Consider the following 20797-nt stretch of genomic DNA (forward strand, 5'->3'; position numbering starts at 1 on the left):
GTTTTAAATTACCAGTCTGTCCCTTGTCAACATGCAGATTCTCCTCTGGTTCGAAATTGCAATGCAGGTTGGACACGGGTTGACCTATATCTCAGAGTACAGAATATTTGCAGCTCTCAAGTATAATGGTCAAGGGGCGTGATAGAGACAAAGAACAAATCAATACAGCTTCCCCAACCAATAACTAAAGCTTAAACCGAAAGAAAGAAGGCAAGAAGATAGAAACAATAAAGAAACAAGAAGATAAACCGAATGACCTGTATGAAAAGATTCAATAAATAATAAGACAGGAACCCTGGACCCTAAATATTTACCATCGCATCAAATTCCTGCCGAAACCTGAAAGAAACTACATAGATCCTCACATGCAAATAGCCACCAAAATGGGCGCGAAGGGGAAAAAAAAAAGAACGAATGGCCATGGATTATCTCAGAGTGGTTTGTGTCAGTCTCACGGAGATCGGCCCCAAAACATAATAGTACTCCCCCGACTGCTTATTTAGACTCTTAACTTTCTTTTGTCTATTATTCTTTCTTTTTATAAAGGGCCAAAGAAAAAATACGCCAGGAGGAAGACGCGCATGATTCTATCCTATTCCTGCAGTATTAGGGGATGCTTGGTTGACACATGCCAATTTTCAAAGCAAAGCGCGCAGGCGTTGATGCTCGGATTACGCCGGGGTTGATATTTCTTTGAGGTTACATCCTGAGGCCCTGCAGCTTGTAGCTCTAGTCTGTCATACTATTGAATGCCGTGAGACCCTCGAGCACGAAGAACCACCCATGCGGTACCACATGGAACTTGAAACCCTCCTATAATATCATCAGCAGCCATGACAATCACTTTGAACATGTGCCGCTTTAAGCTTTGTATCCGAAACAGCCGGGATGGGCACTAATGAAGAGGCAACAAGGAGCATGAGAAACAAGATTCAGGGTGTCGCAGGCGAATCAAATCAGTGAAGCCCATAGGACCAGAATTGAGATCTTGAAAAATGCGGAGTTGGTCCTAATCTGTAACAGCCGTTGTCTGTCGCATTTTTCAGTCTGTCGAGGATTTGAGACCTGTCAAGCAAGATTTCCGCGATTTTGTTGCCCCGGGTTTTTCGAGTCGTGTACGAGGTTGAGGGGTATATTCAAACCAATACTATTGGAGCCAAATAATACACCGATGCTACTGTGGCGTTTCTCCCCAAACTCAAAATGGCTGGATCCAATACTCAAGTATCCCAAAATACCCCATTAAAACAAGCCGGATTGCTGCTGTATGTATTCAGAAACCCAAAAGCACACGATGATGCAAGAAGAGCGTTGCAATTATGATGAGATTGTCATGAGTATCATCAAATATGATCTCTGCGAATGGACCACACAGCTAGATTGGACAAAAATAAACAAACAAAAAGTAGCAGAAGAGAAACCAGAGAAGCGAAATGAGAAAGAGCAGCCTATGACAGCAACACTCGAAGAAGGTCAGAATAATAAACAAAAAGAAATAGAGTGACTAGAAATTAAGACCTCACTCATGGGTCATAAGGGGTATCCAGTAAGAAGAGAAGCATGGCGCCCAAAAGGCAGATGGTATGAACACCATCCACGGACCAAGAGCAGATTGCAAGTCCTGCTCGAATTCAAATGATAAGAGAAAAAAAAAAAAAAAAGAAAGAAAGAAAGAAAAAAGTGGCTGTCAAGGCGCAAAGGAGTGTAAGAAGCAAAAGTAAACGCAATGAAGCAAAAGCTCAAAAGCTCACTCTGAAGATTCGCATAAGGAAAAGCATATGCATGAATGGCAAGTAGCAAAAGCAATCAAAAGAAAACAATATTAAGGGAGTGTCAGAGGGTCGGACGCTGTAAGAAATGAAAAAACCACAACGAATGCAAGTTAAGATAATTTAGCATCAATTAACAGTCGTACCCAGAACAAAAACTGCAAGCGAAAATCTATGCTTCAGCTGCACCGGACTTTTTTCGGTGGAAAAGACTGCGAGTTCGCGATTTACTGCGACCACGAGATTTTTTATCCGACGTCCCAGCCTGTCGCCCACGTGAACGATCGTTGGGCTCGTCGTCCGACATATATTTGTCTTTGTAGATCCTGTAACGCTCGCATTAGTCAAGTCAAGCATACCTGGAACAACTATAATACTTACCAGCTATTCCCCACCATGTTAACACCTTTGGCCTCGGCCTGGCGGTAGTACTTGGCAGCTTTCTTCAGGTCCTTCTTGCATCCCACACCTTGAGCGTAGCAGTAACCAGCCTCAGACAGCGCATCGGCGTCTCCCCACTGACCGGCAATTTCAAAACAACGCAAAGCCAAAACCTTATCTTGCTCAATACCCCAGCCATTGAGATGGCTCACACCAAGCTCGTAAATGCCCAGAGCGAATTGTGCACGATAAGCCTTCTGCATTTCCCGGAATCGCGCTGGTACAGGGGTGTTGCTGTCGCCCATCAACTCCAGACCAACGGAGTCTACTGCTTTCCGCAGCCACCGGACACCCTCCCGTTGATTGGGACGCATACCCCAACCATGACGGCAGGCCAACGCATAAAGGAACATGGCCGTGGGGTGGTCCTTTTTGGCTGCAATGCGAAGGTGGTAGGTCGACTCGTTAAGAGATCCCTTCTCATGACATTGGATGCCCACGGCCAGATGGTCGTCCGCCGTGACAGGAGCGGACACCAGATTAGCGGAGTCGTTGGACCGGGCTGTCTGTGGTCGAAGAGTGTTACTCGACCCAGCAGACGATGCCGCATCGCTCTTATTGGCCTTCGGACTGAGTCTGCTGGCCGCTGCTGTGTCAGGCGATGGAGAGCGCCGCGATGGCGCCACAGGCTCCGGAGTCAACAGCTGGCGATCAGAAATGGGAGCTTCATACATCGATCGGGCCTTAGGAGCCGGCACTGCCTCCTGATCCGAGGGAGGTGGAGACGGTGTGCGTGTGGATCGCTCCGATGGATGCTCATTAGTCGGGCTCTCGAACAAGGGCTCTTTCCATTCGAAATTGGTCTGAAGACCGGCAAATACGACGGAATCTCTGCCCATTTGACGACCCCGAGGAAGGGCGTACTTGGCATAAGTGTATGAGGCTGATAGGGCTGATGAGGGTTCCTCCGTGGACGGAGTAGTCGCTTCCGTCGACGTTGGAACGACAATCGGGCCTGGTTTGTGACCTCGCTCAATAGATGCTCGGTTGCCCGAAACATGCAACTGTTCAGAGCTTGCCATTGCAGATGCGGAGAGATTTGTGCTGGACCGGCTCATGGGACGCGAAAAGTTGAGCGAAGGACGCTGGAGGCGGCCGCCATTATTCGAAGCCTCGGAACTCTGAGACGGAGATCGGGGTTTCCCACGGGGCACTGGGGCAGCAGTGCTGGACATGGGCGAATGCGGTCCGGACATAGCGCTGCTGGACGACAGCTTCCGCGGCGGCTGAGAAAACGTGGACCCGCCATTAGAGCTGCTGTAGTCATCATCTGAGCTCTCTAGCTGGGCCCTGGAGCTGCTGGAAGGTCGAGACATGGGAGAACCAGGCGGGGCCAGGCTGCGTGGGATCAAGAGTCGCGACGAAGCTGAATCAGTCGATGAATTCATAGACGGGGCCGCCAACGAGACGCCCACTGCCGGCGGTGCTGCTGCTGCGGCGGCATAGAAGCGACGGGGGCCTTGGTCGGGCATTCCACGCAACGAGAGATCCTCCTCGGGCGATTCTGCCCGCGGTACCTCGAAGCTGGAAAGAATAGTCGAGCCATGCTTGGGAGTGGCAGTACTGTCTTCGTCAATGGTGACATCGTCGTCCTCGTACTCACTAGCCTCGGTGTAGGCATTGGAAACGCTACTGAAGCGTGGATGCTCCGACACGGGGCGGAAATTCTGCTCTTCAACTTCGGTGTTGATCTTCTGCGTGGGACGACGTTCAAGACTTCCCTCAGTGTTAGTGGAGGTATCGCCGGAGGAGAGCGACCGAAAGTAACCCGGTCGGGGCCGCGATAAGGAACGAGCTACACTAGAGGGCGGTAACCTGCTCAGGCGACGATCTCGCCGTGCGGATTCTTCCAACTGTCTTGCGAGTAGACGACCCTGGGCGGCAAACGCATCGAGGGGGGACAGAGCGGGAGGGACTTCGCCATCATAGTGTTCGATGCGTGGTGAGGGGATGCCACTCCGGAGAGTGTCGTGGGAGGGGGAACGAATTTCCCCCAGGTTGGGACGATACGACATCTCAATAACCCAGTATATTCAATTCCTTCGTTCTTCCAGTTGCCTTTCCCAATTCGAAAAGCGAGTCGATGGTTATATCGGTTGTGACGTTCCTCTTCTCGGTACGTCTCCACAGAAGCAATCCAAGTCCGTGAGCACAATCAGTTGTAATGACCTAGAAACACGAAAATCTACCGTCTGCGATAAGAAATAATCGAAGCGATTTGCATCTGGAGGACGAAATCGATCAATTAGGCCGGATGAAGCGAAAGGGGGGATGTGGTTTTAGGAGGGCGGAATAGAAATGAACGACAGCCCTGGGAGAGGATAGAGAGAGCGGACAGCTCCACACAGCAAACCAGGCGTGGAGAGCTAAAGAAAAACAGAATATAAAAGATCAATGGGGTGAAGATGAGAAGAATAGAATAGAATCAGATGAAAATCAACAGCCAGTCATGGTGGGCTGAGATGATGGGCAATCGATGGAAGGTGGAAGAGAGTCGGAGGGAAGTAGAAGGGGAGAAGAGAGACAGTAAGCAAAACACACAAAGCAATGGAAACGAAGAAATTCTCCCGCCCTGACGATCGATTGACAGTTTTTGCTCCACGCGGAGTCCAGAGTAATCCTTAGTGAGAAGAAAGGAAAGAAAAGGCAAGGGACCGTTTCAGGGGTATCTTTTTTTGACCCTCTCTCCCTGGTTTTTATATAGTGTCAACAGCGTTGATAGTATCGGGATCTATGTTTGCTAGGCGCTTGTTTATTGTTTGCTTACTCTGTGTCTATAATGCTATAGACAGTAGTAGAAAGCACTGAAGCATCTCTACAGAATACAAATACATACAGAGAGAGTATGGTCTCTTCTCAACGTCGCCTGTGCTTATTATGGAAATGAATATCCTCATCTGGCCAGCCTTGGCGCCGGTCCACTGCTTCTGGTGCGTGCAAAATTCTCCGCGTACAAAGATCACACAACAGTGTTATACAGAGTACACGGTCAGATCCTGCAAGGGGCTGGATTTATAGATTATGATGGCTTCCGTTCTACTAATCTTTGTACTGATACTTGCTCTCTAGAACTGTTGACTACTAGGTCCCAATTCTTGAAATTGTATACTGAGTCCAACCTAGAATCCATACAGTGGGGTCAATAGTCGGTTCAGATGCTCCTTTAGTCATTTACTCCGGGTCTCCAAACGATGGAAATGGGTCTGGATCTTGCCATTGTGTCAGATTGCAATTAGCAATTGGCTTCCGAGTCGCTTCCAAACTATGTCCGTTGCAGAATGACTCGCGTACAGGTACATACTATTCTACGCAATGTGAATGCCATAACCTGAGTGAAGATTCAATTACCCATAATGCATACACTACCCGGCCGAGAACAAAAAGCAAGAAAAAAAAAAAAAAAAAAAAAAAAAAAACACTTATATATAAACGTTAAACCTTCTCCCAACTCGCCTCATGGAAGCTTCCACTCATCCCATCGCCTGCAGTCGCGTATCCACTGCGAAGCCCGAGCATCCATCCTACCAAGCCGCCTGGTGCCAACGCCCCAATCACACCATACGTACGCGCTCCCCGGCCAGCATACACCACCGTCATCTTCGACGTCTTCTGTCCGAAGATATTCTTCGACGGCGGTTCCAATGCCTCAAGTACCGCGTGGTGCAAGTGACGCGCCGGGGATCCTCGCACCGCACTCGGTCCCGCGGGTGCCACCGGCCGCTGTTCAATGCTGGATAAGTACTGAGATCCGTACAGAGCGCGCTGCTGGGCATTCCAACCCAGAGTTTCTGTCCCTGCAACACGGCTCTGAGGTCGAGATGACCCTAGATCCAGGTTGCCCAATTTCATTTCCACCACGCTCACGTTTCCATTCTGCAGAAGACTAAGTTCCGTTCGAAGGGATGTTGCAAATCCTGACAGGGCACGCGCCGTTGCAACTTCGGGGCCTGCAAATGGTGCAGAAAGCGAAGATGAGATCGAGGGATAGGCGAGGACGATGTTGCTAGGGCTGTTGCGCAGCGTGAGAAGGGGCAGGAAGAGCTGAGTCACCAGCACCGGGGAGAGAATTCGGGTGTTAACCGTATCGGCCCAGGCAGACGGAGAAATTGTGGCCACAGGCCCATGTTCGTATTGGGACGAAGGGATCACGATGAGACCACTCAGCTGGCAAGTGTGTGGCGGCACACCAGGCATAGGGAACTGGGGCTGGGTGATCAAGGAGCGGATTCCTCGTAAGGACGGATGAATATCAGATGGCGATGGAGGCGTCTAAAGGGTCAGCCATTATTCTCCGTCTCGAATCAGTGGAAGATTCGCATACCGTAGTCAAATCGAGCCAAAGTGCCCTAATATCTATACGGTTCTCCGACTGAACAACATGTTCCTCCTCTGCTGACGACACTGTAATATAAACGATGTATCCTCGTCGCTCCAAGTCTGAAGAAATCGACTTGACCATCGGGTCGTGAGGTGAACCGGCGATAACTGTCCCAGCACTTAGTCACGTTCCCAACTAGAACTTAGACCCAGCTTCACAACATACCGACTATTTCCTTCCGGGCACCATTCCCAGCCCTCCTAGCCTTTCTCCGCTTCCCATTCAACGTCTTGTTCCCAAAGTACAAAACGCATGTCGTCCCGATAAACGCCAAGGCGGCGGCACTCAACGCCCGATTCGAAATAACCCAATCTTGCACGCGACCCGTCAACGACCGGGTTGGAACGACATCAACGGTTTTCCGTGAAGGTCGTACGGATGAAGGAAGCCATGATTGCTGTGATAGCGAGTCTCGAAGGGTCGTCGCGGCGCTGTCGACTTGCCGGTCGATGGAGTTTGCGACCTGGAGCGAGTATCGCTTTACGTCATGGGGGATGGAAGCGAGCTGGACATCAGACCGCTTGGTTAGTACTAATTGAGTTGGAGATGGGGCATCGTAAAACATACGTAGTCAAAAAAAAACTGATCGTCACTCGTCATTTTGAATTATTGTTGAAATTTGATATCCGGATGCTGGTGGATGCCGGAGCTTGAGGGGCGATAACAAAAAGTTATGCTGATAACGGCGGAGTCACATGAGCACGTTACATACTACGCCATTGAGTATGTACAGTCATTCTTCATACACCCCTGGTGGCTAGTTTGGTAAATAGAAGAAAAACAATATAGCAAGAAGTCCCATCTTATATTATTATTACATGATAATAGATTTCTTAAATTAGTTGCTTATATTATACTAGAGCTGATGCTAACTTAAATATATTGCGGTCCGGACATTTTCAGAAAAAGCCATGCAGGTCCGAACAGATATTGACCATAATTTATTTCTTTATGACTTCTATCCTACCATAAATCAAAAGAGCATAGCAATATAGTAGAATGTTTAAAGGTCCGAGAAAGACGTACCCGGTCAGAGGCGAATATCATAGATCTCTTTCACCTCACGCTAAACCTAATCAAGTATAGTCTATATCAAGGGCCGATAATCTCCTTCCAGCGCATCATCCTTTCACCCCAACTTTCTACCACTACAGACTGCCATATCAAAATTTCGCTGGGCATCGGAGCCTGGGGAGAGGGGGACTTCTGAGTGTCAGACCCGATGTCTATTGTACCATTATCTGCTCCTCTGCAGTGATGCATTTTTATCGGGGATAGTCTTTATACTTTGGGTACCCGTTTTGAATCCCCGCGAATCCGTATTCATAGATCTGCCAAGATGCGCGAGCTCGATTCACTCATCTCGGAGTATCAACATGAAAGACACCTCCCCAGAGAATCCGAAGCGCTGTTGATGCTTCGGAAAGTCGCTTCGCTGGTTAAACCAATCATGCGACAACGGGCGTGGCGAGTAGGAACACTCTGCGAATTTTATCCTCATCAACGGAACCTCCTGGGCTTGAACGTGAACGCCGGCCAGAAGATCTGTCTGAGATTACGATATCCCTCTGACCAGTGCCAATTTCTACCTTTGGAACATGTGGTGGATACGATGTTGCATGAGTGAGTGAAGCGGCTTATATGCGCCTGGTTCATTTCTAACTCGTATAGGCTCTGCCATATTGTACATGGCCCGCATAACCGAAATTTCCATGCTCTCTGGAACCAGTTACGTGATGAGCATGAAGAGCTGGTCATAAAAGGATACACTGGGGAGGGCTTCCTTTCGCAAGGCAGAAGACTAGGTGGTCGTAAGATACCTATGGAAGAAGCTCGTAGACAAGCTCGAGCAGCGACAGAGCAGAGAAGGAAACTTGCCGCGGGGTCAGGGCAAAGACTAGGCGGTGTACCGGTACTACGAGGAACAGACATGCGCAAGGTAATCGCTGATGCTGCGCAACGGCGGACAGATGTGACCAATGGTTGTGCCTCAGGTCGTGGTAATACTAACGACCTTGCTGAGGAGGCATCCAAGAACGGTTTCAGGACTAAAGCAGAAGAAGAAGATGCTAACGAACAAGCGATTATGCAAGCTTATATCGAGTTGATCCAGCAAGAAGAACGGGAAAGATATGGCCCTTCTTATATCCCCCCAAGCCAAGGCAATCCAGCTGGACCTCGATCTATTGCATCTCCTCCCCCGGTTTTGGAGAGCAGCAGCCATCCTACTTCATCGCCAGCACCGCCAGCACCCGATCCAGCCGATCTCATATCTGACAGCCGTGCTTATAATCAGCCTTGGACATGTCCTATTTGCACGCTCGAAAATCCACCCAACTTCCTATGTTGTGATGCATGCGCAGTAGAGCGACCCCGGCCGTCTAATTCAAGGCTGGTTTCAGGGCCAGCTACCGCAACCTCCGAAGCCACAACGCCTCGCGGCAGAAATAAGCGGACACTGAGCGAAACTGGCAGCAAGCCAAATTTCAAGAATCGAACGAAGGCCGCCAAATCACTTGCTGATATAGAGAGAAACGTGCAGAAACGTCCGTTAGGCTGGGTCTGCCATTCCTGTGGATCTTTTATGGAAACAGAATATTGGACATGCTCGAATTGCGGGTTGATGAAGCAGTCCTCATAATTTGATACACGTCTTGATATGGAGTTTTATACCCGTGATGTTTGATTTTACTATGGCTTTTTTGTATGGATCTTGCTAAAACATGATGCACAAGTATATGATAGACTTTGTTTTACATCCTATGTTCTTCTGAATATTCTCCAGTTCTTTTTCATCTTTTCTTTTTCATTTCATTTCCACTATGTAGTTGATTGTGATGCTGACTAACATCTGACTAACGTGTATTTCCACTCTAAAACCAATTTTTCTGCGGACAATTTCTTCCTTTCCCTCCCACAACAGATCGTGAGCAAAGTTCGAAAAGACGTTCGCAACGCATGCTGTGTCAAAACACGATTGACTAACTGATAATACGACAGGTATTTTCAATTCCTCACTCCTTTATGCTCAATTGACAACCGCATCACACCACACCCACAACCATTCGCACAAATATCTGCAGCACATCCAAAACTCTTAAATGATGAGAACTTTTTCCGAACCGGTATTTAGGAAGAGCCGGAAGAGGTATGGCAAAGGCGAAATCGGAGAACGACTTTTCCTTTCTCTTTGTTGTCGGTGCTTATAATGGTTCTGCTGAGAGGAGTTTTGCGACGTGCTGTGGACTGTCATCTGGACAGCATTGTGGTTGTGTGTTGTGGTGTCGTTGGATTGTGTTGAGCTTATTGTTTGCTCTTGGGCTTTGCTGACATTTTGAAGATTGTATAGGTACCTACTTTGCGTTGAGACTGGTGTAGCTTAGATTTAAATGGAACGTGGCCGTCAAGAATCAGGATGAGATGTATAGCTTGTCTATATATTCAAGTTATTTCTACATAAATACATATTATCTTCCCTCCAAAACTCCGGATATAGAACTTTTCTTGCAACCGAAAGACAAACAGCAACGCCATTCATGATTATACATGCTATCAAGAAGCAATCTGCACAAACTGCCGCTTCTTCCCAGTCCCTGTAATCACCGGGTGATCCTGCTCCCAGGTATCCTCATCAACGTAGTCCTTGGTACCCTGCTCGCGTACCTGGTTGCCGATAAACTGCAGGGCTGACAGGTTAAATCCCATTTCGTCCTTCTGAGCCGCTAGCACCCGCCGCAGCGACGACCGGATGCTATCCAGCATAGGCCGCATCATCTTACTCGCAATGATCTGACGGTGGTGCGTCTTGAGCATGAAGAAGAGCACACGGCACACAAGAGGGATATTCCATTGGCGGTTCGCCCAGATGTTGAGGAAGGTAAAGAGCGCGGGAACCTTGGAGAAAGGTAGGACGAGAAGGGCATCTTGCAGCGAGGCCGGAGGGATCTTCTGCACGGTCTTGAGGAGGTGTTGTTCGGCGGAGATGTTGCCGAGCGCCATGTACACGGGGTTACGGGTGGGAGGGGCGGCGTTGGGGTTGGAGGCCTTGACGGCGCGCCATTCGCGCATGATCTCGAGATCCTCCATGCCCAGGTCTAGAGCTTCGATAATCTTTTCACCAGCCATGAGGGTGACGTTTGTTTGTTTGCCGGCGTCGACGGCTTCGGCTTGTTCACCTTCGCCTTCTTCGTCTTCGAGGGAGGCGGTTAGGGTGCTGTCGTACATTTCTTCGAGTTCTTTCTCGCGCTCTTCTTCGAGGAAGAGGGGTTCGTCGGTTTGGATCCATGTGCGAATACTCTTGTCGTGGCTGGCGCTGACGATGAACTCGCCCGTGTGGCTGATGGCCAGAGCCCAAATTTCGCCATGGTGACCTTGAAGCTTCTGGATGTGCTCAAACTTGTCACCGTCCCAGTACTTAATGACGCGATCCTTACTGGCACTGAAGAAGTTGTGTCCGTTGCCTTCTTTGTTGTTTGGGACGAAGACAACACCCATGATACTGTCCTCATGGGCAAGGAAGGCCTTGTGACAGTCACCAAAGTCCAAACCCCATAGACGAACAGTCTTGTCAGCTGAGCAAGTCACGATGAGTTTGCTGTCGTAAGAAATGTCCATGCTGAGGACAGGAAGCTTATGTCCGTAAAGGTTGAGGAACAGCTTCAACGAATCGGCGAAAAACACTTTGACAGTGTTGTCCAAGAGCGAAACGGCAAGTAGGCGAGAGTCAGGTGAGAAGCGTAGACTGAGGATGTCGTCCGAAACCTTCAGGGTTCTTGTGTGTGCCAGCTTGAGCTTGGGCGTCGTTCGCTTGGTACCAGGGATCTCTTCTTGAACCACCTGGAAATCCCAGAATTTAGCTGTCTTGTCAGCACTACCGGTCACCATTGATTTTCCATCAGGATGAACGTGTAGAGACCAAACGGGCCCATCGTGTGCTCTGATAGTATCTAAGAGAGTGGACGAGGCAATATCAAAGACCTCCAGTTCGCCGTTCTTGTTGCCCACGACAACGATCTTGTCACCAGGAAGGAAGGATGAACAAAGAGAATAACCACACTCGAGGGTACGCAGACAGCTCTGGGTTTTGGTATTCCAAATTTTCAGACTACCGTTCGAGGCCGAAGCCAACATCCGGTCATCGGAACTCAAAGCAATCGACCGGATATCTGTCCGGTGTCCAGGGATATCCACCGCCAGGCTCCTGTTGTAATCCGACTCATCGTCGTCTTCTTTCTTCTTGTTCGCTGTAGGGACGGTGTAGACCTCAAGCTGGTTGTTGGCCGACGCCGCAATAAGCTGGATATTGCCGCTGGATTTAGTCCGCACCCAATCAAACGAGCGGACCTTTCCGCCTGTACGGACAATAACGTGGGAGACGAAGATCTCTGTGATCGGAGCAGAAGAGATATCTTCGGGCTTAGACTCCTCTTGTCCATCTGTGCTGCGTTGAGTGTCCTTCTCCTTTCTCCTCTTGCGCTTTCGGGCCAAGCTTTTCTGAACTTCTGTCTCTGAGCGGATACGCCAAATCTCGATAGCCTTCTCTGAACCGTGAAATCCGACGTAGTCTGCGCGCGGGTGGAAGCTGATACCGATAGTGCGGTCCTTGCCGGTCCTGTAGAACGTTCCCCTAGCGGTGAGAACTTTTTGGTCCTCCGCTCCAACCTTCTCCTTAGAAATCTCGAGCATGGCGGCTTCGTCAATAGACCAAACCTTAATTTCACCATCATTACCGGCTGTGATACATCCACTTTGGTCTGGCGCAAGACCCAAACTCCAACATTCTCCGTTCGACTGTGCCACATGTGTCTCGATGCAGTGCTGAGATGCCAAATCCCAGACCTTGATAAGCGAATCTTTGCTAGTCGTTAACAGGAAACCTGCGTGGTCACTCATTCCGGTGGCGTTGAGTAGCTCCATGGACGGGAAGATGAAGTGCAACGAAGTGATCTGGTCGGTATGCCCACGAAGCTTGAAAAGCCCAACCTCGGCCACCAAGTCCCACAGGATGATATCCGTATCTCTCGATCCGCTTGCAAGGCGCACACCGGCGTTATCAAAGGCAAGTTGGGTGATGGCAGACTTGTGGCCGTTGAAAGAGATGATGACCGTGGCGGTTCTTGAATCCCAAATGCGAATGCTTCCATCTTCGTACCTAGAAGAAGAAACAAAGCAATTGTTAGATATTGTCGTTTGAACAAGCGATAGCCATGAAATAACTTACCCGACCGCGAAAATATCCTCATCAGTTTTGCTCTGCGTGATTGCAGTAACCTGTGCTTTACACGACGTGTCCCGCCATCTTCCTAGTAGCTCTCCCTTCTTCACATCCCAGCTGAGAACCTCTTCACTCGCGCCCACAAAGGCTCGCCCAGCGCCCGTCTTGCGCGCAGCTCCAGAGAGCACATCGTCCCGGGCCCAGATCGCATTCGACGATGCGGACGTGACGAGCCCGAAAGTATTCGAATGCTCGAACTTCCTGCATGAATCAGTATTTGATAACCAAGTTATTCCCTCAAACAACTAAATTCACTTACAAGTATGACTTGACCATTGTTGAGCGTCCGAGTTGAAAAAATAAAAAATTTGGCGGAGAACGCTATCAGTAGCGATAGAGACCGCACTACGGGCGGCGACAGCGACCATCCGATCTCTCCACCGCCTTCCGTCATGGCAGCTGTACGGGGTACATACGTATCCAGATATGACACCAAACCCCCTCAAATAAACACTCAACATTCCTCTGAATCTATCTATTGCGACGATTCTAGTATATAGCTTTGATTGGATTAGTACGGAGCTTCCGGTTCAGCCACCATGCTTCTTCTCGATTACCAAAACGTCTTGATCGAGAACCTCCTGACGGAGCGGTTCTCTGGGTACGGAGAACCACCCCGCCCAGCATATGATAGATATATCAAGGCAGGATCTAATGATATCTTTATGTTGCAGAGCTCCCCCGGTGTCAATCGATCAAATTGCGTCCGACTTCGACGGCGTCACCTTCCACCTGTCCACTCCCGAATCCAAGACCCAAATTCTCATCTCAATCAACGTGAAATGCTTCAAGGACCTGGTTCAATATGGCGCCTTGGACGTCCTGCAGAGAGAATACGGACCCTACATTGTCGACACAGAGCCCGGATATGATTTCTCGGTATTGATCGATCTGGAGAATCTCCCCGCCGAACAGGAGGCCCGAGAAGAGTTGATTATGCGGCTTGCGCTGATGAAGCGCAATGCCATGGCTGCCCCATTCGAAAGAGCATTCGATGATTTTGGGAAGCTGGCAGAGGAGGCCTCGCAGTTCTCCCCGGAAGCGACACCGCCGGGAGTCAAAGAGGGAGGACAAGTGATGGCAATCCATTACCGTGAAGAGGAAGCAATCTATATCAAGGCTAGCTATGATCGGGTGACTGTGATCTTCAGTACTGTCTTCCGTGAGGAGACTGACCGGATCTTTGGCAAAGTGTTCTTGCAGGTTGGTTTTGGTTATCATATAGCTGGGATAGTCGGTTGCTGACTCGACAACTAGGAATTTGTCGACGCCCGGAAGCGTGGAATGGCTCTGCAGAACGCCCCGCAAGTGCTTTTCCGTAACGACCCTCCATTGGAGCTGCAGGGTGTACCTGGTGTCAAGCCTGCAGGTGAAGGCGAGATGAGCTACGTTACCTTTGGTATTACACCCTCCCTTCCAAGAAATTTCGTGCTCATTGCTAACCTCTATAGTCCTTTTCCCTCGCCACCTCACTCCTCAACGCCGCTACGCAAACATCTCCCACATTCAGACCTTCCGCGACTATTTCCACTACCACATCAAAGCATCGAAGGTAGGCTTCAAGGCGTGACATAAGAGTTACAGATTACTTACTCGGTCAACAGGCATACATCCATACCAGAATGCGCAAAAGGACGGCGGACTTCCTCCAGGGTGAGCTTTCAACTAAATTGTTTGTTCGAACGCTAGCTAACTGGCCTCAGTCCTCAACCGAGCTCGACCTGAGAACGAGGAACGCGAGAAAAAGACGGCCAGTGGACGTACCTTTAGGGTTCAGGGCTAAACTGTGAACTTAAATTCTCAACAGACACAACCCTTGTTCTGAGAAGGTAGAACCGCTGTGGGGTTGTGAGGTACGGGTGGTATCGGTGTACGCGGCTGGAACCTCGTCGCATTGCTTTAGTATTTCCGGTGGACTAAATGGATAGGACCAAGCAAAGATACCAGCATGGAGTTGTCAACAGATTTCTGAATTACCTTGTTTAGTAAATACTTTATTGATCTATAGAGTTGATTGAGCTATTAACTGTCATTTGGCTATTTTTAAGGCTGAACTGTTGATAATTTACAGCGTCCTTTTGTCGTTATGTTTGGCTTTACCTCTTTTCTCATATTATCTTTTGAAAGCGAATCATCATTGCACTGTTGGCTTGGGCGGATAGCCACCAGGTTACCATAATCAACAGAAGTATATTTCGTTTCACAGCACAGCCAGCCATGGCACAGCTCCAGGCTAGAAGCTTGCAGGAAGACAATTATACTTACATAAGATATACATATTTCGAGAGTAAAAGCGGATGCGGTTTGATGTAGTAATAATCCACAGGGCTGCACTCCGACTCGTCAGACCCTGTATCGTCCCGTGTTTAATGATGAGACTGCTCATTAGCCTTCCTGCTCCAAATTTAGACCCCAGCTTATAGATAAGCATAATGCGATGTTATCATTGGCCATTAGACCCACTTATAGCCGGGTTCCCAATGACTTGGTCTTGGTTTTATAGTGTATTTAGGGTTCAGTGTATGGCTTTCCGAACTGAGGCGGACACCACGGAGAGTCCGAATGGACATCCCATTCTTTAACAATGGAGAATCCTGTTTCCCTGCATTACCAGGTTCGAATTAATGCAATAACTGCCTCGACGATCCTTGTTGACGATGGTGAAAGACTGCGTTTTACTCCACAGCACGAGGCTCAGTAATAGCCTTGTCGCTTCCGCTCATAATTCGAAAATAGGACAAAAGCAATACACACAGTTCTATTTAACAGCATCATGATGCCGCACTGTCCCTTGAAATAGGCATTTTACTTTGCTCCGACCTTGAGAACCGAACAAACGCACTATGAATGGGACGCCGGCATCGTTGCAATCCACAAACCAACCTCGGTACTGGCCATTTAGCCGACTAAAGTATTGCCTGATACGACATCACTTAAAGGTTACAGTCGACACCGAGGAGTCTGAAATTGACCGGTTAGTATCTGAGTACACCAGACATATGAAACTTGTTGTTAATTGAACTTCAAAGGACCTGTAAATCTTCCAATAAAGACCTAAATGGCCCCAATACGCCCATGGTATTGAAATTAGCCTCCTGTTTACCTCAAAGTCTTGCAGTTAGGGTAGAACAGAGGGTTCAACAAGCTCAAGAGAATCAGCGAGAATGGGTCACAGGTGTCCTTTGTGCCTTTGCTGCCGCAATTGTCTTATCCCTCAATGTGGTCCTAACCATTGTCGCTGCTTCCATCGCATATTCAAAAGCTGGAGCCCAGTAATTTACCCCTGCCACACTCTACCGCGGCAAATGTTCTATCTCAAAGAACTGGGTGCGTGGCCTGCATTTATTGATAAATGCACTCAGCACAATCATGCTAGCAGCCAGCAATTATTGCATGCAGTGTCTATGTGCACAATCTCGCAAGACAGTTGATAATGCCCACAGTCAACGAAGGTGGCTTGACATTGGAGTACCTAGTATAGAGAATCTTTGCTTTTTGGGCTGGAGAAGATGCATTTTATGAATCTTGCTATTGATATCCTCCTTGCCCCTGCAGAATAGACCCCTAAAACCCACCGGATCATGACATGGCTTTTAAAAATTGCTTTGAACAGAACGTTGCTATGAATATGTTGGAATTTTACACTCAATTCGCGCACTTTATACTCTACACCCTGGTCACTTCCCTTATTTAATGCGACCACTCCGTCCAATATCACCCTCAATCAAGATGGTATGCATGCACTATCTGCTCTTGAATTTCATGGTGATGAATATGATGAATTCTCGATTCTCATAAAATTGTTGCACGATTATCATGGGGAGAAAGACTTGCAACGATATCTTGATGATCCAAGTCACTGGAAGAACAGTTTTTGGGCAAAGAATATCACAATTTAGACAATTGGTGCTACATGCGCCAGCAACATAAGCTTTGAATTCCGCTACGCTGAGGCACTGCCGCTCGACCATTGTCCAAGTCAAAAAGCCGATGAAAAGTGTCAACTCCGATTCAATCTTGCTGTATGTCTCACGGCCTTTTTTTTTTTTTTTTTTTTTTTTTTGCAACGCCATTTAAAGTCATTTGTATGTATTTGGCAGCTTATAACGATAGGGAGGATGTATTCCTGACAATTGGTGACGCTATATCATCTTTTCTCAGCAACCCTGATGCGACGACTGAGGGTAGGTGCTTGTTGTCCAAGTCAAACGCTACAAAATGCAGACAATCATGGCCCACTCGCTGGTCAATTGGAAAGTCTGCAGCTTTTCTGAGCAAAAGATGGATAAAGTCCGTGAACGGTTTGAATTGGACAGCCACAATCTCCCTGTACATATATTGCACTATTTTGATGACTGTCAATCTAAATTGTACAGTTGTCTGCTTATTCCCTCAGTCTCAGGCTGCCTTCTCTTCATGAGTATCTGTGGGGTAGATGGCGATACCACAAATTCAGCTCTCTGGAAACTGGGTTTTGACTGCCACATCATCCACGATACTAGAGATCTGTCAGGAATCTAAAAGTTGTGCTCAATTTTCACCCATGGTTTTTCTTGCAAAAAGCCCGCAGTTGCCAGTTTCCGTTGCATATTTCCTCTACAACAATATTCTGACTAACATGCTTCTTGCGGCCGAGCATAATGATTATGCTGGGCAACGCAAGCCATTGCGCATTTCCTGGCCCAAAGGATCCCAACGCCCAACCTACTACCTCAGCCTTCTATATCAATATAGCATTCCGCTCTTGATAACCCATGCAGTGCTGCATTGGCTTGTATTTCAGAGCCTATTCTACGTGGAGATTCTCCCATATGACATTTCTGGGAATCCTTTAGCAGAATACCAGGTAATCAATTGTGGGTACTCACCAATTGCAATCATTTGTGCCATTGTTCTCGGGCCTGTAATGGTGTGTACCATCTTAGGGTTGGGGTTGAAGCGTTTCAAAACCAACATGCCCCTCGCTGCCAGTTGCAACATGGCAATTAGCGCAGCATGTCATCCTCCACCTGGCGATGACCATGCCCTCAAGCCTGTCATGTGGGGCGAGATCCAGCAAAACAACTCGACCCTGCCAAAGCAAGCAGCGAAACGAACGATGAAGAAGAAACAATGCGATTTGCGTCCAATCTAGATACAAGAGACTCCGGATCAGATGGGGAGGATTTGAACTTAGATCTAAATCGGGGACAGTTGACCGAGAGCCAGGCTCAGTCATTGACTGAAGGAAATGGCTCTATTGGAGGGAATTGCACAGGATATGGTCATTGCAGCTTTTCAACTCTTGAGATCATTGCTACTAGTCCTTGGCGGCTCTATGTATGATTACAGTTTATCATGCTTATCATCTGTCTTCGAATCTTTTCCGTGCAGAATGCTGAGGATCGAGTCATCGGGCAGGGAACTGAGGGCAACGATGCAGACCCAATGTTGAACTACACTTACTTGGGCGGTAAATTGTGAGATGGTAATTTTACGTGGATCACTGTGATGGTTAATTTTCTGCTGTTCACTACCTCGACTACACCCACATCCACGGCCAACGGAGGAGTCGGGTGGAAAGAACCAGTAAAGATACCATCGTGGTTGTTACCAAATTATATTGATTGTCCTATTTAGTATATATATATTTCTTGCCGTGATAGAATAGGATGACCTGTCAGCCGTTGCTTTGAATTTAACTGGAAACTGTTCCAAGCACCTGCTCACCACCCGGAATAGACATTGACAATTTATGAACGTCTTCGGGAATAACAGTATCCCTTGTCCCGTTTAGACTGAGAATGGCAACTTCGATTAATCTATTTAGAGAAGCATGAACGCCATCCTTTGTCTACATACTTACCTGTTATCGCTTAGAACGTGTGGCTAGCGTGAGTCGTGAATTTTAATATAGAGTCAGTATTTCGATTCGTAAGCCTGGCAAAGCTTTCTCAGTCATCGACTGAAAACAAACTGAAAAAAGCACAGAGTATAGACTACTGTTATCCACCAGTGCTCTCACGTTTGCTTGAGCGCGGAATTTGAAGAATTTCTGGAGACTGCCTTACCATCAGTATGCATCTGGAGCGAGAAGATAGCCGTTAGTTTCAGTGGAGATTTTGATTTTATTTACGGTCAGGATTGTGTGAGGAGGGGCTTGTATGAAACACTTTCAGGTCAAGATAAGATAAATATGATAACGTGCGGTCGAGCCCTAAGATATATATATAGCTAACAAATACCAATGCTTGCTGATCCTAACAGCAACTGCAAAACAATGATAAAAACACCACCTGCACAATCCACTCCAAAGAAAGAAAGAAATGATCCAAGAAATAAAGGCGAAACTAAGCAACGGCCGGTGTGTGGCTCAAGAACAGCGAAGGCAGAAAAACACGCATATATATGTGGCAATTCAAAAAGATGGGTTTGAAACAATCGGATGTGCTCAACTATCTATCGGCTATAGTTTTTACTGTAGCCTAGCTCTACAAGTCGGAATCTACCTTCATTGGCGATCTGTGTCGAACACCATTCTCAGCATCGCCAGGAAGAGAACAAACAAAAACGCCTATTGACTACAGATATTTGCTTGAAGTGCGTCCGCAAACGCCTAAAACCGTTTAGGAACTGAAATATGCCTCCACGAAACAAGTGACTTGGGACTGAGGCTCCTACGCGATGGTGGTTGTTATCTTTGGACGTCCTGTGCATTAATCGTTGGCCTAGGCATCGGGGATTCTAATTCGAGCAGTTCACGGTATTGACCACCTATCTCGAACAACATTCAGTCATCAGCTGCTATAAATCATGGCAGCTGGCGGCTACCAGGAATGCTATGTGCTTTGCTTCGGCAGCAGCGTCCCTGGGATGTATAGACATCCTGGAACTTCTCGTCTGCAGAAATTCCGTGGGCAAGAAAGGGCATATCAAGTTTTCAGAATGACCAGACGTTCCCTCAACGCCACAATGGTCTGTGTTCCGGTACATGGGTAAAAGATCCGAAAGTTAGTATCGATTCGTAAAATTTCTATCTCCCGGTTGAGGTCGATTTGACGTCGATGTATGAAGCACATGCAGTTCGGAGGCAGAAGTGGCGATGAAATCCAATGAGACTGGCTAACGTACCTAATATCTGAAGAGTCCGATGAAGTCAGTGAATCTGTTAACTATAACGTGGCACATAGAAGTCACGTATCTGTCCAACCTGTTTGACATTGATGATATTGGGGTGCCTGCATAGTGGGAGTGCAAGACACTGAGATCCGTCTCGCAAGCATGTCGAAAGCGAGCCGGAGTGTTGCGTGCACGTACGGGGTAGACGATGTTCAGGGATAGTAAGTGATTTCAGAGCGACTGTCATCTATTGGTTTGGCTCCACTCGGCAAGCATGTGATTTACACGGAGTACTATTAATGGTGAGGCCTTTACAACTCATACAATCAACCGGGTTTCTCAGTATTTTCAGTCTTATTGGTCGGTGGCTGCACATACGTACACATAGCATACACATACATCATCAAACTGCATCAACTCTGCTTGTACATGTAATGCATGCTGGAGTCGGTATAGAGTCGGTTCGGGATCGTTACGGTATCGGTACTCAGGTCGGCAAACTATCATCGCCTGAGGCATTAATACCATCCACGCGCTAGCGGGGAGATAGCCAAGGAAGTTACCTATTTCAAACGGCAGCTGCCAAGTGTTAACGTCGCCCCTGGAACAGTATTTTATTTTTCTGCATTCCTTTTTCTTCCCCCAAACACAGCCCCTGCATCGAGCATTGCTTGTTTACTTGTATATGGAGATTGGTTTGGGATTGTGTGAACGGTTCAATTGTTTCAAAATTATAATACGTATATTATTATTACTGTCAATTTGCATATGCTGTACGTATGCCCTACACGCCAGCCAAAGCAAGGGGAGATGGCTATGGCGAAAGTTTACTTGTCT

General features: G+C 47.8%; 5 protein-coding genes across 5 annotated transcripts; 2 read left to right on the forward strand and 3 right to left on the reverse strand.

The window, feature by feature from the left end:
* Positions 1-1941: 1941 nt before the first annotated feature.
* On the reverse strand, positions 1942-4225 carry EURHEDRAFT_459549 (uncharacterized protein; the record flags this gene model as incomplete). Its single annotated transcript, XM_040784592.1, has 2 exons — positions 1942-2095; positions 2151-4225. The coding sequence occupies 2 exons, from the start codon at positions 4223-4225 to the stop codon at positions 1942-1944; spliced, it is 2229 nt and encodes a 742-aa protein (XP_040637315.1).
* Positions 4226-5537: 1312 nt separating this feature from the next.
* Positions 5538-7339, reverse strand: EURHEDRAFT_414035 (DUF1776 domain-containing protein). The gene is made up of 4 exons (XM_040782318.1): positions 7156-7339; positions 6754-7093; positions 6532-6695; positions 5538-6479 (listed from the first exon to the last, which is right to left on the reverse strand). Exons 1-4 carry the CDS (start codon positions 7186-7188, stop codon positions 5643-5645), a joined length of 1374 nt encoding a protein of 457 aa, XP_040637316.1. The 5' UTR covers positions 7189-7339; the 3' UTR covers positions 5538-5642.
* A 588-nt stretch (positions 7340-7927) lies between these two features.
* On the forward strand, positions 7928-9229 carry EURHEDRAFT_459702 (metalloendopeptidase WSS1; the record flags this gene model as incomplete). The annotated part of the gene is made up of 2 exons (XM_040784604.1): positions 7928-8211; positions 8260-9229. The coding sequence occupies 2 exons, from the start codon at positions 7928-7930 to the stop codon at positions 9227-9229; spliced, it is 1254 nt and encodes a 417-aa protein (XP_040637317.1).
* A 619-nt stretch (positions 9230-9848) lies between these two features.
* Positions 9849-13145, reverse strand: EURHEDRAFT_524481 (snoRNA-binding rRNA-processing protein DIP2). Its single transcript, XM_040786928.1, has 3 exons — positions 13122-13145; positions 12809-13063; positions 9849-12739 (listed from the first exon to the last, which is right to left on the reverse strand). The coding sequence occupies exons 1-3, from the start codon at positions 13136-13138 to the stop codon at positions 10141-10143; spliced, it is 2871 nt and encodes a 956-aa protein (XP_040637318.1). The 5' UTR covers positions 13139-13145; the 3' UTR covers positions 9849-10140.
* Positions 13146-13401: 256 nt separating this feature from the next.
* EURHEDRAFT_503692 (actin-related protein 2/3 complex subunit 2) lies at positions 13402-15066 on the forward strand (the record flags this gene model as incomplete). The annotated part of the gene is made up of 6 exons (XM_040785799.1): positions 13402-13463; positions 13537-14065; positions 14120-14261; positions 14314-14414; positions 14467-14515; positions 14566-15066. The coding sequence occupies 6 exons, from the start codon at positions 13402-13404 to the stop codon at positions 14643-14645; spliced, it is 963 nt and encodes a 320-aa protein (XP_040637319.1). The 3' UTR covers positions 14646-15066.
* Between the last annotated feature and the right edge of the window lie 5731 nt (positions 15067-20797).

The sequence above is a fragment of the Aspergillus ruber genome, assembly GCF_000600275.1.
Source record: "Aspergillus ruber CBS 135680 unplaced genomic scaffold scaffold00020, whole genome shotgun sequence".
Classification (NCBI taxonomy): domain Eukaryota; kingdom Fungi; phylum Ascomycota; class Eurotiomycetes; order Eurotiales; family Aspergillaceae; genus Aspergillus; species Aspergillus ruber.

What these genes read in the sequence shown, in the direction of transcription:
- EURHEDRAFT_414035 (XM_040782318.1), bottom strand. Translation starts at nt 7,188, where the DNA reads ATGACGAGTGACGATCAGTTTTTTTTTGACTAC. An exon ending in ATCAGTTTTTTTTTGACTAC is followed by an intron (nt 7,094 to 7,155) that starts GTATGTTTTACG and finishes TCTGATGTCCAG; the next exon opens with CTCGCTTCCATCCCCCATGA. An exon ending in TTTGGCTCGATTTGACTACG is followed by an intron (nt 6,480 to 6,531) that starts GTATGCGAATCT and finishes CTGACCCTTTAG; the next exon opens with ACGCCTCCATCGCCATCTGA.
- EURHEDRAFT_524481 (XM_040786928.1), bottom strand. An exon ending in GAGGATATTTTCGCGGTCGG is followed by an intron (nt 12,740 to 12,808) that starts GTAAGTTATTTC and finishes TTCTTCTTCTAG; the next exon opens with GTACGAAGATGGAAGCATTC.